The sequence below is a fragment of the Gorilla gorilla genome, chromosome 10 (genome assembly GCF_029281585.2).
Source record: "Gorilla gorilla gorilla isolate KB3781 chromosome 10, NHGRI_mGorGor1-v2.1_pri, whole genome shotgun sequence".
NCBI classification, from domain to species: domain Eukaryota; kingdom Metazoa; phylum Chordata; class Mammalia; order Primates; family Hominidae; genus Gorilla; species Gorilla gorilla.
Genome location: NC_073234.2, coordinates 127626884 through 127649359, shown reverse-complemented (window position 1 = coordinate 127649359; position 22476 = coordinate 127626884). Strand labels below are relative to the sequence as shown.

At 41.4% G+C, this 22476-nt stretch overlaps 1 protein-coding gene across 6 annotated transcripts in view; it reads left to right on the top strand.

Annotated features, from left to right (window-relative positions):
- The window catches only part of HECTD4 (HECT domain E3 ubiquitin protein ligase 4), a 218577-nt gene that overhangs the window by 134698 nt on the left and 61403 nt on the right, over nucleotides 1–22476 (top strand). For all 6 annotated transcript variants that reach the window (XM_031001130.3, XM_031001134.3, XM_031001133.3 and 3 more), the window contains exons 30-44: nucleotides 1872–2007; nucleotides 2120–2261; nucleotides 2365–2531; nucleotides 5862–6008; nucleotides 6660–6844; nucleotides 8807–8960; nucleotides 10120–10400; nucleotides 10640–10829; nucleotides 12801–12882; nucleotides 14170–14372; nucleotides 15063–15198; nucleotides 16006–16188; nucleotides 17062–17226; nucleotides 17615–17784; nucleotides 19114–19229. In XM_031001130.3, coding sequence (XP_030856990.2) covers nucleotides 1872–2007; nucleotides 2120–2261; nucleotides 2365–2531; nucleotides 5862–6008; nucleotides 6660–6844; nucleotides 8807–8960; nucleotides 10120–10400; nucleotides 10640–10829; nucleotides 12801–12882; nucleotides 14170–14372; nucleotides 15063–15198; nucleotides 16006–16188; nucleotides 17062–17226; nucleotides 17615–17784; nucleotides 19114–19229 — 2457 coding nt within the window. The remainder of the gene's footprint in view (nucleotides 1–1871; nucleotides 2008–2119; nucleotides 2262–2364; nucleotides 2532–5861; nucleotides 6009–6659; nucleotides 6845–8806; nucleotides 8961–10119; nucleotides 10401–10639; nucleotides 10830–12800; nucleotides 12883–14169; nucleotides 14373–15062; nucleotides 15199–16005; nucleotides 16189–17061; nucleotides 17227–17614; nucleotides 17785–19113; nucleotides 19230–22476) is intronic.

The window sequence follows — 22476 nt, the reverse complement described above, 5'->3', positions numbered from 1 at the left end:
TGCTGGGATTACAGGCGTGAGCCACCACGCCCGGCCTAGGTCACATTTTAATTGTTAGCCTAAAAATGCATCTCTCAGGAAAATCATTGAGTCTTCTTACTTAAGACAGGATCTGTAACATGGCACAGCCCACAAGCATTCATTCTTAACCTGAGAGATAAAGTTAAATAAACATGTTCTTAAATGAAAGAGTCCATGTTACGTAGCCCCATTGCCCAGTGGGCAGTAGAGAGCAGGCAAACTTGTTTTCATCCCAGCTGGTCATCTAAGGCTCTTCTTACTTGGGATTTGAAGTCTAGGAGGACTCCCAGGGTCTCGCTCTCTAATACAGGTTCTCCCTGAGAACTTCAGGGAAAGACACAGGTTTGGGAGAGAGTGTGTGGTACAATCACATGCCAGGATGGTCTGCTATACACATAAGCCCTTGTTAAAGGTCCTGTATATAGACCTGACCACTTGGTAAGGCTGTTAGTACTGTCCCAGAGGCTCTTGACCTCAGAGATAACAGTATCTTCAAAAATTATAATTTTTTTATATTTAAGCTGTCTAACCACTCTTAAGACAGATACAAAATGGTTTTCTCAGCTGGGCACAGTGGCTCATGCCTGTAATTCCAGAACTTTGGGAGGCCAAAGCAGGAGGATCGCTTACACCAGGAGTTCAAGACCAGGCTTTGCCACATAGCAGGACCTGGTCTCTACAAAAAAATATAAAAATTAGCCAGACATGGTGGCATGCACCTGTAATCCCAGCTACTTGGGAGGCTGAGTTGGGAGGATTGCTTGAGTCCAGGAGTTCAAGGCTGCAGTGAGCCATGATTGCAGCACTGCTCTTCAGCCTGGGCAACAGAGCAAGACCCTGTCTCTAAATAAATAAATAAGTGAAAATTTTAGAAAAATAAAATGTTTTTTTTCCTGCACTTTCTCAACATCTTTTTTTCTTAGCTAGTCTTGACATATAGTTTTATCTTCTTCCATTTAAGGATTGTTTTATAAAACATCTATTTCCCTGGACAGGGTTAAGGAGTATATCTTATAGAAAGACCAGTTCAGATTCCAACTCAAGTGTAATATTTATTCCTACCAACTATGATCAAAGCAGAGGTATCATTAAATGACAATAAATCAGTTAAATATATCTGGGGTTAAAGCAGGGAAAAAGGCCATCTCTGAAAAAAATGGATTTGGATGTATTTGAATTAAGAAATTTGGGCCAGGTGTGGTAGCTCACACCTGTAATCCTGGCACTTTGGGAGGCCAAGGTGAGCAGATCACTTGAAGTCAGGAGTTCAAGACCAGCCTGGCCAACATGGCGAAACCCCGTCTCTACTAAAAAAATACAGAGGTTACCTGGGCGTGGTGGTGCACGCCTGTAATCGCAGCTACTTGGGAGGCTGAGGTAGGAGAATCGCTTGAACCTGGGAGGTGAAGGTTGCAGAAAGCCGAGATCACACCGCTGCACTGCATCCTGGGTGACAGAGCGAGACCCATCTTAAAAAAATAAGAAATTGAAAAATTAAAAAAAAGAAATTTGTGCTTTTTGGCAATACTTTCTATGTCCTCCGTTGCTTTTTAGAATGCTTACATTAAAGTGGACATTGATAGCTATGAAATTCAATGAATTTTTCAGCTTTTCTTTGGAAAACCAATTTAATAAAAAGATTTTAATTTTTTTAAGTTAAAATAATTTTTAACCTAATACTTAGGTTAAAAAATTGATGTAAAAACCATCAGTATGCTGTGCTAGCTAGATTGGTGGCTGAACTGTGATAGAAAGCAAAGATACACTTAGACTGTTGGGTAGTTCTGTGTTGCATTTGGCTGTTGTACAGATAGCAGAAATGTCAGCCTTTTTATTCCTTTTTTTTCTAGCTTGTAAATCAGCTTCTGAAACAAAAGTGATATCTCACGCTGTCAGGCAGCCTGTTTTTCTTCGCAGCATGTCAGCTCCTTCTGACCTGGAAATGATTGGTAATGAAGATTTGGAATTTACTAGAGCAAATCAGAGGTAAATGGCTAATGGCCAGGGTTGGGTTCCCACATGCAGCTGAATGCATTCATCAAAACAAGCTCCCTGAGTGTGTTTCTCGTCTTGCCAGTCTGTTCTGTGTTCCCTGTAGGCGTCGCCACGTGACCAGCCACCGCAGCAGCTCCTTTACACTCCTGCAGTCGCTGGCCATTGAGGACAGCAGGGACAAGCCCACCTACAGTGTCCTGCTAGGGCAGCTGTTTGCTTTCATCGGCACCAACCCTGACCAAGCTGTACGTCACATTTTGCGGGCTCCAGATGAATAGCACCTAACAGCATGTGGGGTCTTGCGGCAGTTAGCAGGAGTCAGGTGTCCCTCCTTCTTGTGCATTTCAGGTGTCCAGCAGCAGTTTTCTTTTGGCTGCACAGACAAGGTGGCGGCGGGGAAACACTCGCAAGCAGGCACTGGTGCACATGCGGGAATTGCTGACTGCTGCCGTACGAGTCGGGGGAGTGACGCATCTTGTGGGTCCAGTGACGATGGTCCTTCAGGGAGGACCCAGGTTAGTTGTTTCTGTTAGTTTATACTGTCCTTTCTAGAATGGTCAGAGCCATTCAAAAGATTATTCTTGGGACCCAAACGTAGGCGGTAGTATTTGCTAATGTTTTCCTCTAAAATATTTATATAAAAGTGGTACATGATCTTGCAAAAAAACTCAACATATTAATAGAACGTAAAACTCTCAGTATTCACCTTCTTCTCCTGAATTCCACTCTGTCCATTAAGAGCTCATTACAGCAACCATACATGCATAAGCAGCTGTATAATTCTTTTTGTACACATAACTGTGTTTGTGTGTAAATTTTTTCAACTTAATTCAGATTATATTATCCATGCCTTTCTATAACCATGGTTGTTTTGCTCAGTATGTCTTAGATATCTCAGATATCTGTGTTTTCATATCAGCACATATAGGTCTGGTCTGCTTTATCTTCTTTTTATTTGACACAGAGTCTCACTCTGTCACCAAGGCTGGAGTGCAGCAGCACGATCTTGGCTCATGGCAGCCTCTGCCTCCCGGGTTCAAGTGATTCTCGTGTCTCAACCTCCCAAGTAGCTGGGATTACAGGCACATGCCACCACACCTGGCTAATTTTTATATTTTTAGTAGAGATGGGGTTTCACCATTTTGGCGAGGCTGGTCTCAAACTCCCGACCTCAGGTGATCTGCCTGCCTCGGCCCCCCAAAGTGCTGTGATTACAGGCATGAGCCACCGTGCCCAGCCTTTTTTTTTTTTTTTTTTTAAGCAGATTCTCGTTCTGTCACCCAGGCTGGCATGCAATGACGTGATCATGGCTCACTGCAGCCTTGACCTCCCCAGGCTCAAGCGATCTTCCCACCTCAGTCTCCCAAGTAGCTGGGACTATAGGCGCGTACCACCATGCCCAGCTAATGTATTTATTTTTTGTAGAGATGGGGTCTTGCCATGTTGCCCAGGCTGGTCTCAAATTTCTGGGCTCAAGGGATCCTCCTGTCTCAGTCTCCCAGACTGCTGGGATTAAAGGCATGAGCCACCACACCTGGCTGCTTTAAGATTTTTAAGAGCTCATAGATATACATTATATAGATGACCTTTTCTAAAAAAATTAACGCATCCTCTGCTGACGGACACATAGGTTCATTTGTCTTTATTGCTTTTGTTTTTGCTTTGTTTTGTTTTTGCATTAACAACCTCCTTCTACCTATATTTTTATACATTTCCATAACTGTTATTACTGAACCAATTTCTAAAAATGTAATCATAGATACTAACTCTGAAGATGATTTTATAACTCATTTGTGAGTTGTTCTATATGAGTTTCCTACTGGGCTTCAAAAATCTTCAAATAGAAATAGAAAATGCATTTCTCTGCAAGCCCTGGACTGGAGCTGCTGGAGGCTGCTGTGCTTCCTGACAGTTCTTTGAGGAATTCTGGCCAACAGGCAGAGAGGGTTCAGTGGCTGGAGGAAAATGGGTTAATTAAGAGCTGAAGTGAGTATCTTGAGAAATCTTGAGATCGTCCCACCTCAGCCTTCCAAGTAGCTGGGAGTACAGGAGAGGTGAGACTATTATTTGGAAACAAGTCCAAAATTTAAGTGGCTTAAAAGACAAAATTTTGTTGGGCCCAGTGTCTCACACCTATAATCCCAGCACTTAAGGAGGCCAAAGCAGGAGGATCACTTGAGGCTAGGAGTTCAAGACCAGCCTGGGCAATATAGTGAGACCCTGTCTCTACAAAAAAGAAAAAATTAGCCATAGTGGTGGGGCATGCCTGTGGTCCCAGCTACTGGAGAAGCTGAGGCAGGAAGATCGCTTGAGGCCAGGAGCTTGAGGCTGCAGTAAGCTGTGATCGCACCACCCTGCACTTCAGCCTGGGCAACAGAGCAAAACCTTGTCACAAAAAATGAAGAAGACAAAATTTTAGGTCTTGCTTCTGTTCATGATGGGTTCATGCTGGCTCATGGTAATCACAGAGGAGGAAACCATCACCTCAAGAGCTGCCAGGCTCCTTGTCAGAACTCTGGCTCATTGACCAGACTTGTCACTGCCCAGCCAACCACAGGGTGCCCAGAAAGAAATAGGGAAAAGCCCTAATGATTACCTCAGCCTATTTCCAGAATTTAATTTCTCCATAAAACTGGCAGCACTATTCCTTTTCCCTCGATTATTGTCATTTGTCAGAAACTTGAAAAAAAAATGTAGAAAATGCCAAAAAATACAATGAAAATCACCTACAAGTACACCCTCTTAAGATAACATTCTGTTAACACTTTAGTGTCTGTGTTCTAACTGTAGATGTCTCCTGTAGTGTTCTTAGTGGTTCTGTAGCACTGCATTATATGCTTGAAACTTTAACAAATTCCCTGTTTTTGAACATTAGGTTAGTTTTTCTTGTTTTTGCTTTTATAAACAATACTATGTTGCATGTCTTTGTAGATACATCCTGATAGTTTCAGTTCTAAACTAATATTAATTGGTATAGAATCGGCCCTATGTTGTGTTTTTGCATTGGGAAAGTTTTATTTTATATCAACTAGGCTTTCATCTTCTGCTAATAACTGAAGTGTGAACTCAAAAACAGACACTTAGCTAATCCATTTGAGCCTTAGTTGTCTCATTAATAAAACTGCCTTGGCTAGGCACAGTGGCTCAGGCCTGTAATCCCAGCATTTTGGGAGGCCGAGGTGGGAGGATTACTTGAGCTCAGGAGATTGAAACCAGCCTGGGCAACATAGCGAAACATCATCTCTACTAAAAGTCAAAAAAATTAGCTGGATGTGGTGGTGTGCATCTGTGGTCCCAGCTACTTGGGAGGCAGAGGTGGGAGGATCACCTGAGCCCAAGAGATCAAGGCTGCAGTGAGCTGTGATCGTACCACTGCACTCCAGCCTGGGTAACAGACCAAGACCCTGTCTCTAAAAAAGAAAAGAAAAGAAAAGAAAAAGCACTTACAGTATTCAGTGCTACTTTGATTATTGTAGACATGTCTGAAATAACTGGTTTCATGATCAAATAAGTTTGGAAAATGTTGAATGTCCCCTGCTTGTAGAGAGGCCATTCGCTTTACCCTTACTGAAGGCTCTGAAAAGTCCTACAGTAGTCTGTTTTAATTTCCCTAACCCAGGATTTCCTAGACTTTTCTGGAGTGTGGACCGCTGTTTTGGAGGCACACCTAAAACTTCTGTCCAGCAGTCTTGCATAGTCTGGGAAACACTGAGCTGGATGTTCTCCAAGAGCCCTTCAGTTCTGGATTCATCCAGATACTCTAGAGTTTCTCAAGAGGCCTCTCCTGCTCAGCCACTGTTCTTGACGTGGTTCAGGAAGCCTGAGCTTTGGTTTCTCTTTCACAGAATTGAAGAACTCACATGTGGTGGGATGGTCGAGCAGGTCCAGGAAGCCTTTGGCGAGACCATGACCTCTGTTGTTTCTTTGTGTGCTCGTTACCCTATCGCTTGCGCAAATAGCATTGGACTCTTATGTACCATACCTTACACCAGGTAAGTACGGAAAGGCCTTTTGTTGTGTGTAAGTTACCCTGCAGTATAGTCGATTAAGTGAAAGTATTTTTAATTTTAAAAATTGGATTTTTTGCTTTCATTATCCAGAACTAGCTGTACGAAACTTTTCTCCTGAAAGACACTTAAGGTTCCTATGTAAATTTCTTATTATTGAGTTCCTACATGACTAAATGCAGCCATTAGGATTATATTACATTGTGAAGATACAGAGGTTCAAAGAAAAATAAAAGGTCCCTAGGAAATTACTTACATATTTGGCAGAAATATTTTGCATATATACATTTATTTCCTCTCTTGGGTCACTTAGTTACTAATTTGAAGATGTCAAGCATTCGTTGAATCCCCTTAGGACAAAATACATGATTTTTTTCCATCATGGCAACACTGAGTTGATTCCATCGATTTTTGCTTGATGTTGTATATAAACAAACCAGAATTTGAAGTTCCTTGTTAATGAAGGGAATCATCATTATAAGAAAATCATTTTGTGTTTGATTGCACATGGCAGTATCCTAAGTTGTAGGGAAAGAGCTGCACCAGCATGTTTTATGCCCCTTTGAACCTCACATGAGAGTTTCCTGAGTGTCGGTCAGTTACGTTTATCTAGTGTAATCCATGACCCTTTGTCAGGAGCGAAGAGAAGTGCCTGGTACGCAGTGGCCTTGTGCAGCTCATGGATCGACTGTGTAGCTTGAGCAGTCAGACCGAGTCCAGCTCCAGTGAGAAACAGACCAAGAAGCAGAAGGTGGCCACCATGGCCTGGGCTGCCTTCCAGGTGCTTGCCAACCGCTGTGTTGAGTGGGAAAAAGAGGAAGGTGAGATGCCAGACTCCTTTCTAGAGCTCACTGATTTCTTCTATTGGTGTGTTAGTTTATTGGTTTTTTAATGCTAAATGAAAGAGAGAAAGGCTCTATCAAATGACATGATCAGATGGGTTAAATCAGTGGATGATTTCATGAGAGACTTTTCCTCAGTGTGGTTTTATAAAAACTTACAGCATTACGATGAGACTGAATGATATCCCTGTACCCTGAAGGAGTACAGTAATCCCAAGAAATTGAGAAGATATTTTTTATTCTCTCCTTGTCAATACTGCTAGTAGTTTCCAAATATATTTTTTTTAATTAAAAAAAATTTGTCAGACACAAGGTCTGTCACCCAGGCTAGGGTACAGTGGTGCAGTCATAGCTCACTGTAACCTCAACCTCCCTGGCTCAAATGATAAGAGATCCCCCGACCACAGCCTCCCAAGTAGGACCATAGGCGCACTTACCATGCCCAGCTAAGGTTTTTTGTTGTTGTTGTTGTTTGTTTTTAGAGACAGGATCTTACTGTGTTGCCCAGGTTGGTCTCAAACTCCTGGCCTCAAGCAGTCCTCGCGCCTTGGCGTTCAAAAAAACAAATATTTTTTGAAGTGGCTTTTCAGTTGCATTTTCAAGGTGATGTTTCCAAATTTTATTTTTAGTGACCAATCCAAATAAAAAGTAAACCTGGGCTGGGTGCAGTGACACGTGCCTATAGTCCCAGCCACTCAGAAGGCTAAAGTGGGAAGATTGCTTGAGCCAGGGAGGTCGAGGCTGCAGTGAGCTGTGATCGTGCCACTACACTCCCTGGGCAACAGAGCGAGACCCTGTTTCAAAAAAAAAAGTAAACTTGAAGGATAAATTTCCCAATAAGATTCCAGGCCTGTGTGTATAACTTGTTTATTTATCTGTTTATTTGTTCACGATGCATTTTAATGTCTTGAGAGTCTATTATATGCCAGGCAAAAGATAAATAAGGCATTATTCCTCCCGTTAAAAATATGGTCTGGCATAGTCTGGGTGCAGTGGCTCACGCCTGTAATCCCAGCACTTTGGGAGGCTGAGGAGGGCGGATCACCAGAGGTCAGGAGTTCGAGACCAGCCTGACCAACATGGAGAAACCCCATCTCTACTAAAAATACAAAATTAGCCTGGCATGGTGGCACATGCCTGTAATCCCAGCTACTAGGGAGGGTGAGGCAGGAGAATCGCTTGAACCTGGGAGGCGGAGGTTGCGGTGAACCAAGATCGTGCCATTGCACTCCAGCCTGGGCAACAAGAGCAAAACTCCATCTCAAAAAAAAAAAAAAAAAAAGGTCTGACAGGGAAATAGACCAATAAGCAAATACTTATAGTGTAATCAGTGCCACAACTGAGGTAGCTAGGATGTGCAGTGGGAGTGTAGAGGTCCCAGAGACCAGCTGTGCTAGGGATCCAGCAAAGCTTCCCAGAGAAGGTGACACGGGAGTTACTCTTGAAGGAAGGAGAAGACTTTCGAGCAGAACAAACAGCGTGTGTAGACTCAGGGATCTAAAAGAGCATGGAAAGTTCAGGAAACAACAAATACTTTTTCATAACTTTTACATGCTTGGGAGGTTCTGGAACTATGGTAAACATGGAAGAATCCAGAAAGGTCTTTTATTGTGTTTGGGAAAGTATGAGTTAAGAAATCAAAATGTTTTCATCACCGGTGAAGTAATGATTCTTCCCTATCAATCAAAATATGTTCTTTGGTTATGTATGGATTAATCATATTCAATTTTCATTAATAGTAATGTCTACCCCCCACATTGAGTTATTTTTAAAATAACTATTATCCTTTTTATGTATAGATATTATCTAATGAGGAGACACTATTAGATGGTTCATGAAACATTAAGCAAGATAAATGGACAGGGCTCGCCGCCCCCTCAGGCTCACCATGGCACCCTTAGGTTTTCACCAATCTCTTTTTTTCTTTCTTAAACTGTGAAGGTGGCTCCACAGAGGCTGTGCACTCAGGTCTGGCCCGGCAGGTGTCCAGCCTTCTCACTAACCATCTTGCCCGAGCCACAGAGTGCTGTGGCAACCAGGCTGCTGGGAATGACGCGCTCCAGGATGTCCTTAGTCTTCTCAATGATCTCTCAAGGTATGCAAGGTCCAGCCTGGAGCTCTGGGAGAAGCTGGCTTTCCTCTTGAACGATTGGGGTTTCTTTTGGTGGTGGTTGTCTTTTCGAAATAGCTAAATTACTAGGCCATTTTGACACACTCTTGCCTCAAAAAAATAATGGAGGATAAAGTCATTGAAACATAGTATTTAGTTCCAAAATATAAGGATTATTTAGGTGAATAGCTAAATCATAAAATAATATATCATCATTTGCTTTAATACCTTACTGACAGCAGCTGCTAACCTTTCCCATAGATGCAGTGGTATTCATTAACCAAAAATCTTACCCTCATTGTAGCAAGATTAAAGAGGAATGAGTCAGGGCCTGTAATTAACTCACTTTCTCATGCTGTGTCTTTAAAAGAAGATATTCTGTGCTGGTTATATACTCCCTGTGTGAGCCACGAGGCCCATAAAATATCCACATATGACTGACTGCATGTTATTTAGCTTTCTTGGAATATAACAGTTTTAGCTGTGGCAGATCCTAGAACATTGAAGCCTATGAAACACTGTATGATAGCTTTGGTCTTGAGGTACTCATTAAGAAAGAATAAATAACGTAAATTCCAAAGAGAACTATTTACAAGTTAATCTCTGTTCCCAGATCCAGTCATTCTCCCTAGCAATCATTTATTATAGAATGCTTCTCCCCTCTCCCTTAACCTGGTTTACCAGGATCCAAGCCCCCATTCTTTCTGTAACCTCAAGATGGTATATAAGCTTCTGTAACTCATGGGAAATTGAGTTTTCACTCTGAAGGCTCCTGTGTATACATGTTAAATAAATTTGTATGTCTTTTTTCCCGTTAAAAAATGAAAGAATAAATGACAAACTGAAAAGCTCTTAGTTTGAGTTTCTAAGTCTCAGTGCTCCATGAATCACTCTGAATTTAGGATCTCAAGTAAACATCAGAGATCATAAAATATTCAAAAATCTTTCTTTTTAAGTATTAGTGTTGTTTGGTTTCATCAAATGTTTCCAAAATTCTTAATTCTTCACAGAAGCATAGTGCCACATTCATGATTCCTCATGAAATCAGATTTCATTGGTTTGTTTCATTCAGAGAACTCTTGCTTCTGAATGTCTGTAGATCAACATTTCTAGCACTGTGTACCTTTTCTTCCTTTTTTCCCAGGAGCCACATAGGTAAAGCCATCCTGAGCCAGCCAGCTTGTGTGTCCAAACTCCTCTCCCTGCTGCTTGACCAACGCCCGTCTCCAAAGCTAGTCCTTATTATTCTCCAGCTGTGCCGGGCGGCGCTGCCCCTGATGAGCGTAGAAGACTGTGGAAACGTGGAGCTCCCACCCTGGAGCTACTCTGTCCCCTCCTTAAACAGTGAGCAGGAGGATCCCAGCGACCCAGCTTCCAAGATCGCCTCCCTGCTCTTAGCAAAGCTGGCAGATTATGTGGTTCCAGGTGAGAAGCTCCTCAACAGGAGAGTAGCATGGCAGTGCAGCATTCCTGTGCCCAGTCAGGTCCCCCTTGCATCTGTGCTTCCTATGATGAAAGAGTGAGTGACAGAGAAGGGAGCGGGGACAGAGGAATAGAGAAGGGGGAAGAAAGATTCCAAATCCCAAACCATTATTTTTCATTTTAGCAGAGCTGCCAAAACAACACTGCAGTTTTCCTGAATGAGCTTTGTTTTTTGCTTAAAGGATGTCAGACAGTTCTTTCTCCAACCGCTTCTGAACCTGACACCACATTGACAAAAACCAGTCCCAAGAATTCCTTGAAAGGAGATAAAGATCCTGGAGAAGAGAGTGAGGCTGTGGATGGCAAGCTCTCGATATTTATCCACAAGCGGGAAGACCAGTCATCCCATGAAGTCCTCCAGCCATTGCTAAGGTGACCATAATGATTGTGATAGCTACACATCCTCAAGCACCACCCATGTCACAGGCACTGTGCTAAGTAAGCCCTGTACATGTATCAACTGCCTCGGCCCTCTTTACACCCCTTTCAGGTAGACACTGTCACTGTGATTCCTGTGGTGACACAGAAAGAAACTGAGGCAGAGCTGAAATGCAGATGTAGTCTTCTCTGACCATAGAACCCAAGCTCTGAACCACAACTTGGTACTGTCTCTCTAAGCACAACTGAGAGCTAAAGCCATGTGGACGATCTGTTATCGTCTATGGGAAGCCTCCAGTGTGACTTGGGCTTTGAGAAGGAATAATGCCATTTGATTTTTAGTTGTTGGCATCCTTCAGCTGTTGGTAAATTTAGGTAAACTCCAACTCATTGACTGTGAGTTGGAGAAACAAGAGACACTTTTTTAAACCTTTAATTAGTTGAAGTATGAAATGGTGTGATTACTCAAGAAGAAAGTAAAAATATAGTCATTGCCCAAATATTACAAACCTGCAGGGCTTTGTTAGTGGGATCCAGGGCAACAGGAAGGCTTGCCACATAGCACAAGGGAATTCAGAGCAGGTATTTATGTCTCAGATGGAAGAGGCCTCTCTTTACTTAAATGATCTGACGATGTTGTCATCCTCATAATTGAATCCCCTGTCTGCCATTATGGCAACCGAAAACTCTAATGGGACCATGGTGTAAACTAAGCGGGATTATGGCAGGTCAGGGCTTATATGAGGAAATCTCCAAGAAACATTCCTGGACATTGAAATGCATCATAGTACAAATTTGATGAAAGATTTTTTTTGGAGAACCAAGTTCAGGAGGCAGGGGAAGCAGAACTATTAGAAAGGAACTCTAATAAATTTTTTCTTAGCTCTTTTAAGAAAGTTTAATAGTTTGAAGTTGAAAATAGTTTAATAGCCTAAAAATAGTTTGAGATAGGTGAGATAGTTGAAAATAGGTGAAAGGTTGCTAAGAAAATAACAGATAATAAGAATTACAAATACCTTATTAAAAATATAAAAATATACCCAGGCTCACAAATAATTAAAGGAAAGGAATAAAAACTATAGTAATATATCATTTTTCATCTGTCAGACAAGTAAAGTCAAGAAAGATTAGTAATACCCTTTATTGTCAAGGTGAGGGTAAATAAAGTCTCAAGTGTCCAGGGAGAAACACACAGGGTGTTCTTCACAGTTTTGTTTGAAAAAACAAACAAAATAGGCCAGGCGCTGTGGCTCACGCCTGTAATCTTCCTTTCTAATAGATGTCATTCGCCAAGGGATCACATCTATGGTGTCGTTAAAGTTCCCTCTCCTTGGGGTTTAGATGATGTCCTCAGGCCCTGCTTTTGTTCTGGGTTTATGTCAGTTTTTCATTTTGTGCATTATTTTCATCTGGATTTCTAGATACCCTTAGAACTCTAAAAACGCTGTTGTTTTGGGCCCTAAAGTGCTATAATTAAGCAGTAATAAATTATTTCCTTTTTGAAAAATTGAGTCTTAAATTGTGGATTTTAAAAGCTAGTGTTAGAGGTCCAGGCATGGTGGCTCATGCCTGTAATCCCAGTGCTTTAGGAGTCCAAGGCAGGAGGATGGCTTGAGCCCAGGAGTTCGAGACCAGCCTGGGCAACATAGTGAGATCCCATCTCTTCAAAAAATACAAAAATTAGGCAAGCATAGTGGCATGAACCTGTGGTCCCAGCTATTTGGGAGGCTGAGGTGGGAGAATCACCTGAACCTAGGGAGATCGAGGCTGCAGTGAGCTGTGATCACGCCACTGCACTCCAGCCTGGGTGAAAGAGCAACGCCCTGTCTCAAAAAAAAAAAAAAAAAAAAAAGCTAATGTTAGTGTATAATAGGGCCTCACCATGACTGGGTGACCCCATGGCATGCAGCCCACTTTTGGCAGTGCCTGTAAGGTGTGCTGTGTTCTCTGCCTGCCTTTTTTCAGTAGTTCAGAAGGACGGCCCTTCCGACTTGGTACTGGCGCCAACATGGAGAAAGTTGTGAAGATGGATCGAGACATGACCAAGGTAACCTCATAAGGTTAAAACGATGAAACCCGAAATTGTAGAGTATTTATCATGCTTTAGATTTTCAGAACAAATTAAGAAAACAAAAAATTAGTTCAAGTTCCAACGAAGAGGCAAGGTGAGAAATTGAAGTCAGTGCCTTAACTGAGGCCATTTTAAAGAGAACTAGTTAAAATCAGTTTGTCAAAATCAAAACTTTTAGTTTTGACCTAGAAATTTTTTCTTAGCTCTTTTAAGAAAGTTTAATAGTTTGAAGTTGAAAATAGTTTAATAGCCTAAAAATAGTTTGAGATAGGTGAGATAGTTGAAAATAGGTGAAAGGTTGCTAAGAAAATAACAGATAATAAGAATTACAAATACCTTATTAAAAATATAAAAATATACCCAGGCTCACAAATAATTAAAGGAAAGGAATAAAAACAATAGTAATATATCATTTTTCATCTGTCAGACAAGTCAAGAAAGATTAGTAATACCCTTTATTGTCAAGGTGAGGGTAAATAAAGTCTCAAGTGTCCAGGGAGAAACACACAGGGTGTTCTTCACAGTTTTGTTTGAAAAAACAAACAAAATAGGCCATTCGCTGTGGCTCACGCCTGTAATCCCAGCACTTTGAGACACCAAGGCAGGTGGATCACCTGAGGTCAGGAGTTTGAGACTAGCCTGGCCAACATGGCAAAATCCTGTCTACTAAAAAATACAAAAATTAGCCAGGCGTGGCGGCAGGCTCCTGTAATCCCAGCTACTTGGGAGGCTGAGGCAGGAGAATCGCTTGAACCTGGGAGGCGGAGGTTGCAGTGAGCCGAGATCGCACCACTGCACTCTAGTCTGGGCAACAGAGCAAGACTCAATCTCCAACAAAACAAAAACAAAAAATAGGATCCACATACTCATAAAGAGGGGATTGGTTAAAGAAATTATTACAGTCATATAATGAAATGCTGTGCAACTATGAAAAACAATGAGGTAGATCTCTGTGTATTGATGTGGAAGAGTCTCCGCGATACACTGATAACTGATAAAAGCAAAATGAAATGCAGCCTGTGTCGGGGCCCTGTGATACATATGCCAGAATTTGCACAGAAGTTATCTAGATGACTAACCATTATCTCAGCCTGGATGAGGCCTGGGATGTCTATGGAAATTTTACTCTACATATAATATTTTATGTTTGAATTAAAAAAAATGAGTGTGGATTGCTTTGGTAATTGAGGGGAAATAGACTTGAAAAATACAGTGCTGGGAAGAGTGAAATGAATCTTCTCAGTGTCTTCAACCTCACCCCAGGGTGGCTGTTGCGAAGTGATTACAGAAGAGGCTGCAGCTGCCCTGCGGAAAGCCACCAAGTGGGCACAGTCGGGCCTCATCGTCAGCATTGGGCCACCTGTAGAGTCTATCAACCCAGAGACTGTGAGTGGACTATCCACAGGCGACAAAAAGAAAACCGCCCAAACTTCCATTTGCCGAGAGAGGAACTCGGAGCTTGCAAGGTAAACCTTCCACAGGTAGGAGCTGTCCACACTCATCTCAGGTTTACTTTATAATGGGTTTGTTTTTAGCTTTTTAATTTTCTACCATCCCCTTGACCTCTTGGAAATGAGGCCGCCGTCTGCTGTAGTAGTTGCACTCAAGGTACAGCCTGGAGTACGTCGGGGAGTAATGACCATCCAGGTAGATCTGAGGTTGTCATGAAAGAATAGAGGGATGCTCCTGGCTGAGGGGACATTTATAGCCAGAGGATTCTTTTGAGTAGTATTAATAAACTCCGGTCTTGCTACCTTTATTTCTTGCAAATGGTACATCTCCACTTCCCCAACTGAACACAAACTTCTTTCTAGGAGCAGAAGCAGCAGTTAAGTGTTGCCTCTGTGAAGTTGGTTTGAGGTGTTTTGTGCTTGAAAGCCAGGAATAGTTGCAATGCAGTGTCTTTCCCTGATCCTCATGGCTTATAAATAAAGTTTGAGGTCCATTGTTTGAGGCAGTTCTTCAGATACCACAAAGAATATGACACAGTGATTTCTTCCTAATGATAATGTAGCTTCTTGTTTTCTCGGTCAATGGAATCCACTTTTTCTTGTATAAATAGAAAAGGTTTTCCTCTGATGCTAACCCTGAAAGCCACTTCCCTGCAGTCTTAACCATCACTGGGCACTGACACTTTTTCCTGTTGACACTTGCAGGACTGATCCCGTGCGTCCCTTCATCAGTGGGCACGTGGCAAACAGCATGGCTGCAGAAGTGATCGCCTTGCTACATAGCTTGCTCATGGCACCTGAATCAAATGCTGCTCAAATATGGACCACAACAGCAGAGAAGGTTAGCGCAGTGTTGCTACTCAACTGAGAAAATAAGAAGTAAGCTAATTAGAATTAGAATCATACCCAGCAAGGGGCATTTTAGTAAAGAGAAATTTTCCAAATTCGTCAGATACCTGTTAACTGACTTTCCCCTGGAATTTGCTTTGCTGTAGTAGTTTCAACTCTGTTAACCTATATCACCTGTCACTCCCGGTTCTCATTTTGCAGACGATAGGACAGTATTCTCAGGGAAAGAGTGACAGGCCTTGTTTCTCTTCTTCTTGCTTATGTTAGATTGGTACTGACATTAGGAGATCATGCAGTGTTGGTTTATTGGATTTAAGTGTACTCACTAAGTCCAAGGAGGCCTCTGCATGATTTACACTGCCTGAGTGCCCTGTCAGTAAGTGATTCATCATTACAAACAGTAGTCCAGTTGCCTGAAACTACAGATCTGTAAGCAATTCCCCCTTTCCACAGGCACTCTTCAAATGAACCCCTTATGACATGTCCTGAAGGTAACTGAGTGTTGCCAAGTGGACAGTATGCTGGGATGGTTTTCCTTCAGATAAATGATTGTTTCATTGTAGAGGTTTTAGTGACATGATGTTTGATTCTCCCAGTTGTGTATTTCCAATTTTGTCCAGTTACATAGACAAATATGGGCAGATGTCATTGGCCATACCTGATAGTTTTTTGGTCCCTCACATGTCCAGAGTTCCTTCAATACATGGGACCCAGGCACTGTTGTAGACACTTTTATCACCTTTGGCATCAAAACAACCAAAGCTTTAACTCCTAGTGCACGGACTGCTTCTATATTTAGGTTCTGTCTCGAGCACTGATGTACATTCCACAATTGGGGAAATACGCAGAAAGCATTCTGGAAAATGGCAGCAGCAGTGGCAGGAAACTTGCCAAACTTCAGAGAATTGCACGCCAGGCCGTTGCCGCACTGTGTGCACTTGGAGGCTTCAAAGAGACTATCAAGATAGGATCCGAGGTTCAGGTACCAACCACCATGTTCCCCAAATCATTGCTTCCCCCATATATATAAGCATCCATTAATTAATTGATCATCTGTAAGACAAGTATTATCCAACCAGCTGTACAAAAAACCTGTTTCTTCAAGCTAAATAAGGAATCTGAGAAATTCTTGAATTCAAATCCACGCTGTGCCACACATTATTCAGATATTAATGCAATACTGTCTTAGGTTAACTACAATACTTGTGTCCTGTAGTGTGATCAGTATCAGTCTTAGAATTGATGATGGAATTGGAATGGAAGGAAAACAGTGTTTTCCTGCAAATATTTATTTACCATTAAACAGCAGTAACAAGTTTGTTTGTTTGTTTGTTTGTTTTGAGACAGAGTCTTGCTCTGTTCCCCAGGCTGAAGTGCAATGGTGCAATCTCAGCTCACTGCAACCTCTGTCTCCCAGGTTCAAATGATTCTCCTGCCTCAGCCTCCCAAGTAGCTGGGATTACAGGCGCCCACCACCTTGCCTGGCTAGTTTTTGTATTTTTAATAGAGATGGGATTTCATCAGGCTGGCCAGGCTGGTCTCGAACTCCTGACCTCAAGTGATCCACCTGCCTCAACCTCCCAAAATGCTGTGATTACAGGCATGAGCCACCACACCTGGCCTAGCAGTAACGAGTTTCTATTTGAGATGACAGCATGTTGTGGTCACCTTGCAGTTAGGTTTTAGGGCCTATTATAAGTCATGTCTAGGGCTTGGTATCTGCTACCCTAGTAGTATAAACTATTACTGTAACGCCAACAACGACAACTATAAATTTACTTTTTCCTCTTGTCTCATAAGACAGCTGCCCACACGTCAGAGCTGGTTGGTAGTGCTAATCTATCTCTGTCTCCAGGTTTTAGGTAGAGGAATTTCAGGAAGCATTGGAGTAGTGGCTTCTATCAATGAACAGGAAGGTATAGCTACAGTCAGATTCCCACCCATAGACTGTAGAAAGACTTCGCAAGCATCAGACACATTGACTATTCCATTGTCTAGACTTTGTGTTCCAAGATCAGAGGTAAGGTGATTTTTAAATGCTTTGTAAAATGTCTGCCAATGGTAACTGTACTGTAATGAGTCTATGCACATGCTCAGTGCAGAAGCACAAATGCTTGATTATCTTAAATTGTACTTGTGATGTATATTTATGTATTGGTTATAGTTATTTAATAGTAATGCTTGTGTGAAAATTTTCATCTAGATGACCAAATTCATTTCTTTGTTGGTTAGGGCTCTTCTACAATGTATTTTTAATTGTTTTGATGTGGTTTGTAGTTTTCTGTATGGTGATTTTATTTTTTTAACTGAAAATTTAAGAATTAACTCCAGATAATAATAACACCCTCATTTCTTATAAACTAACTACTTGAATTTAACTTTTTGCCATGCCCCCCCACCGCCATCAGGCATTGCCTCTTCATAAACTGTCCATTACTGAGAAGGTAGTACAGGCAGTCCAGTCCATGTTGCTTCCTCAGGAGGGAAGTCTCTCTATTCACACCTCACTTCCTGCAACAGGAGATGGGTCAGCTCCTGTGATGGCAGTCGTTCGGCTCCTTGCTGAAATAAGGACAAGGTGAGTACCCTCCCCACATTGCCTTATGTGCTGACATGGTGCAAGCTGACAGAAGAAGGGATCCTTGGTGGGCCCCTCCACTCCCAACTTAGTGAGTCCACAGCTTGAAGCTCACACTAAACTGAGCAACAGTAACCATTCTTTTACAGTTTTTACCATAGTTCGTTGCATTCCTTAATTTCTGCAATTTTTGTTGCATTCCCCAATGTCTACACTTCAAAATAAAGTTTAGCATACAAATGAAATGTGATGTATGAAACACATATATAAGGCTCCACTGATTTGCTTTGTTAGAAGAACTCTGTTCCATCACAGGAATAACTCTACTACCTTGAGGCAGGAGAATCGCTTGAACTCGGGAGGCGGAGCTTGCAGTGAGCCGAGATGGTGCCACTACACTCCAGCCTGGGCAACAAGAGCGAAACTCCATCTCAAATAAATAATTAAATAAATAAAATGGTTCAGGCCACATTGATACATATCTGGCCTATCACTTTCCAAACTGATGATGGGAAAACTAGGACAGGCACACAGGGGTTGGTGTTGGTCTTTTCCTGCAAATACATTTATTTAGCGTTAAACAACAGTAACAGGTGTCTCTTTTTGACAATGAAACTTCTTTTTTTTTGGACACAGAGTCTTGCTGTGTCACCCAGACTGGAGTGCAGTGGCATGATCTCAGCTCACTGCAACCTCTGCCTCCCTAGTGCAAGCGATTCTCCTGCCTCAGCCTCCTGAGTAGCTGGGATTACAGGCACATACCACCACTCCTGGCTAATTTTTATATTTTTAGTAGAGATGGGGTCTCGCCATGTTGGCCAGGCTGGTCTGAAACTCCTGACCTCTGGTGATCCACCTGCATTGGTCTCCCAAATTGCTGGGATTACAGGCGTGAGCCACCATGCCCGGCCAACAATGACACTTCTTAGAAATGTCTAGTGTGTATTTTGAATCAGGTGAGAGCGATCGCCATACAGATTTTCCCGCTTTTTGAATCCCTCTTGCTTCCCTAGGGCAAAGTTAGGAAAAGCTTTTAAGAGACAGTGCTGATTTCTCACCCGGCACTTTGTATCTCCATTTAGTGGCGATGGCAACCATTTTTCTCTTTTCCAATTCTTCATGCAGTGTCAGCAGTTACTGTGTGGCAAAAGAGAAGTTATTTATATATTTCCAAGACAGTCCAGCTCAGAAAAAAAAGCAAGATGAGTGGGGTGTTTGAACCTTGTTGTAAACTGGGGGGCAAAATTGATTGAAATGTTTTTCACAGTTGACTTTTTTAGACAATGAACACTGATGACTTTGAAATATTGTAAATCTTTTAACATTAAGAGCATGCCTGGTCATGGCCCAGCTTTTAGAAGACAGCTTATTTTGTGAAGAATTCATACAACAATGTCCAGCAGCTGTTGAAGTTCTTAACCTAGTAGCCCAGGAATGTAGTGCTGGTGAGTACCTGAACTTGCCTTACCACCCTGTTTTATTGAATTTTCTCAGCACATTTGCAATTTGATAATGGTATGTTAAGTGTTTTCATACACACACATCAAAACAGCCGAGCTGTAAAGACAACACCTGTCACAACTCACGTGCATCACAGACCTAGAAATGTAAATAAAAAGCTTTTAATCTACACCAGTTAGGAAATCAGCATTTTTCAATTAACTTTAGGACCATGTCAGAGTGTTTTCTTTTCTTCATTCCTATTGATTTGTTGCCTTTATTTACCTATTAGAACTATAATATTTAGGAGCTGTCCTTAGGGCTGTCATGTACATTTTGACTGTTGTCATTGGCTACATTTGAATTCCTAGTCAAGAGTTTGCACTAACATCCATCCTTGCATGTGTGTGTGTGAGTGCGTGTGTGAGTGTGTGTGTGTGTGTGTGTGTGTGTGTGTGTGTGTGTATGGAAAAGTCCAAACAAATACCAAAATTAAGAGACTAGTATAATGAACCTTCAGGATTCCATTATCCAGTTTCAACAGTTGTCAACTCATAACTGATCCTGTTTTATCTGTGCTGCAACCCCTGGAATTATTTTAATCCTAGATATTATATTATTCATAAGTATTTTAGTTTACGTCTCTGAAAAATAAAGAATCTTAAATAACTACACCACCATTATCACCTATCTAAATTCTTAACAGTAATTTTTAAATATTATTAAGTATCTAAGCTGGGCATGGTAGCATGTGCCTGTAATCCAAGCTACTTGGGAAGCTGAGGCAGGAGGATCGCTTGAGCCCAGGCGTTTGAGTGCAGCCTGGGCAACACAGTGAGACCCTGTCTCTAAAAATATGTGTATATACATATCTAGTCAGTGTTTAACTTCCTAATTTTCCCATAAAGATCATCCTTGTTTTTACGTTTATTTATTTGAATGAGGATCCAAATAAAGTTTACAAATTGTTACTTTGTTGCTGTGTCTTTTTAATCTATTTTAAAATATAGATTCCTCTTAGTCTTTTTTTTTTTTTTTTTTTTTTTTTTGCCTTACAATTTGTTTGTGGAAGGTTTCCCAGTCTGGATTTTGATGACTGTATCCCTGTGGTGTCATTTACCATGTTCATTTGCTGTTTTGTTTCCTGTAAATTGGTAGTTGGCCTGGTTAAATGAATATTTATCTTTTGTCCCCAAGGATATAACTGGACCCTAAGTGAAATTGTTCACAATTCAATTAACATTCCTCCAATGCTAACATTTTCACAAACTACATGTTAGAAATGGACAGCTTTAAATCCCTTAGTGCTTGTAGGTTCATCCTCTTTTTTTTTTTTTTTTGGTCTTTTAAAAAATCTGTATTACTTTTTCTCATGCCGTTTATTTTGTCAGTAACTCTCTAATACCTTTTCTGTTTGTAGTTTTTGTTACTCTTTCACATTGTGGTCATTTCTGTTGTTTTCTTTTTATTTTTAAATTTGTCTGTATCCGTTTTACTTCTCACATCTCTTTCTTTTGATAAGGGTAGTGCCTTGGATTCAGCAGAAGCTCCAGCTGGGAGATCCAGGAACCATTAATAAACCTCAGAGAGATCCTAAGAATAGAGAACAAGAACAGAAGCAAGGGGTGTGCTAGGCTTCAAGGGTGAAATTACTTGTGACTTCGTTTTGTACTCTTAGTAGGTCCTTAGTTCACTGCCTCTGACTTTTTTTATATTGTTGGCTTAGATTGCATTCGAAGACGTATTTTGACTGATTATAGCAGCATATAACATGCTGAATTAATCACTTGCTTTTCTATGGGACTGTTTCTGGGTATCCTCTTATATATTTTATAGAATAAAGAGGTCTTAATTGTGAAATTTACATTGATACTTAATGCATAAGGTAGGATTTGTAATAATTTAGAGCAGTGGTCTCACATGGTTTTGATCATAGTCCACCTAACCTATTTTTCCTAGTGGAAAACCACTTTGTGGTAACAAAGAGTTGCAAAGAAATGTATGGGAAGTGCTTGTTAATTACTACAAAAGAGAAGACTATGAGCTTATGCGTATTGATTTGTATTCTAAATAGTATCCTATGTAAAGTTTAAGAATCCTTGGGCCAGGCGCGGTGGCTCATGCCTGTAATCCTAGCACTTTGGGAGGCCGAGGCAGGCAGATCATGAGGTCAGGAGATCGAGACCATCCTGGCTAACACGGTGAAACCCCGTCTCCACTAAAAATACAAAAAATTAGCCAGGCGTGGTGGCGGGCGCCTGTAGTCTCAGCTACTCGGGAGGCTGAGGCAGGAGAATGGCGTGAACCCGGGAGGTGGAGCTTGCAGTGAGCCGAGATCATGCCACTGCACTCCAGCCTGGGCAACAGAGCGAGACTCCATCTCAAAAAAAAAAAAAAAAAAGAATCCTTAATAACTCACTTATTAGGTTACCAGAAATGGTTCTGACATTTGAAGTAAATGGCAAAGTTTACTGACTCCTGTGTCAGTTAGTGATAAAAACCAAAGGGAAAAACCTACATTCCGGGTTACTTTGCAGAACAGTGGTAGATTCTTAGGCCTACAAGGGAGGCATAGACTATACTCAGGAGAAAAGCTGTTTAATAAATAAGATTCAAGGTGAGGAGTAGGTAGAAAAGACAGAGTTATTTGATTTTCATTTTTTAAGGTATTAAAATTTTTTACTTTATATATGAAAATGTCATGAAATTTATAAGCAATAATGTATTGATACTCAAATTTTTAAAAATTTTTAAATTTTAAAATATTTAATCAACTTCTATTATTTTTCCTCTTCTTGGATGAATTAAGTGGCAAACTTGGCCATTCTAATATTTACTCACTGATAGCCAAATTTTATAGCATCTCTATCTAAAGAAGACAGTACCAGATTCCATTTGATCTAGGGAGATAGCACTACAAAACTTTTTTCCTTGAAAAAATATTCCTGAAGGCCGGACGTGGTGGCTCACGCCTGTAATCCCAGCACTTTGGGAGGCCAAGGTGGGCAGATCACTTGAGGTTAGCAGTTTGAGAACAGCCTGGCCAACATGGTGAAGCCCTGTCTCTACTCGGAATACAAAAATTAGCCAGATATGGTGGGGTGTGCCTGTAATCCCAGCTACTTGGGAGGCTGAGGCATAAGAATCGGTTGAACCCAGGAGGTGGAGGTTGCTATGAGCTGAGATCGTGCCACTGCACTCCAGCCTGGGCGACAGAGCAAGACTCTGTCTAAAAAGAAGAAAGAAAGAAAA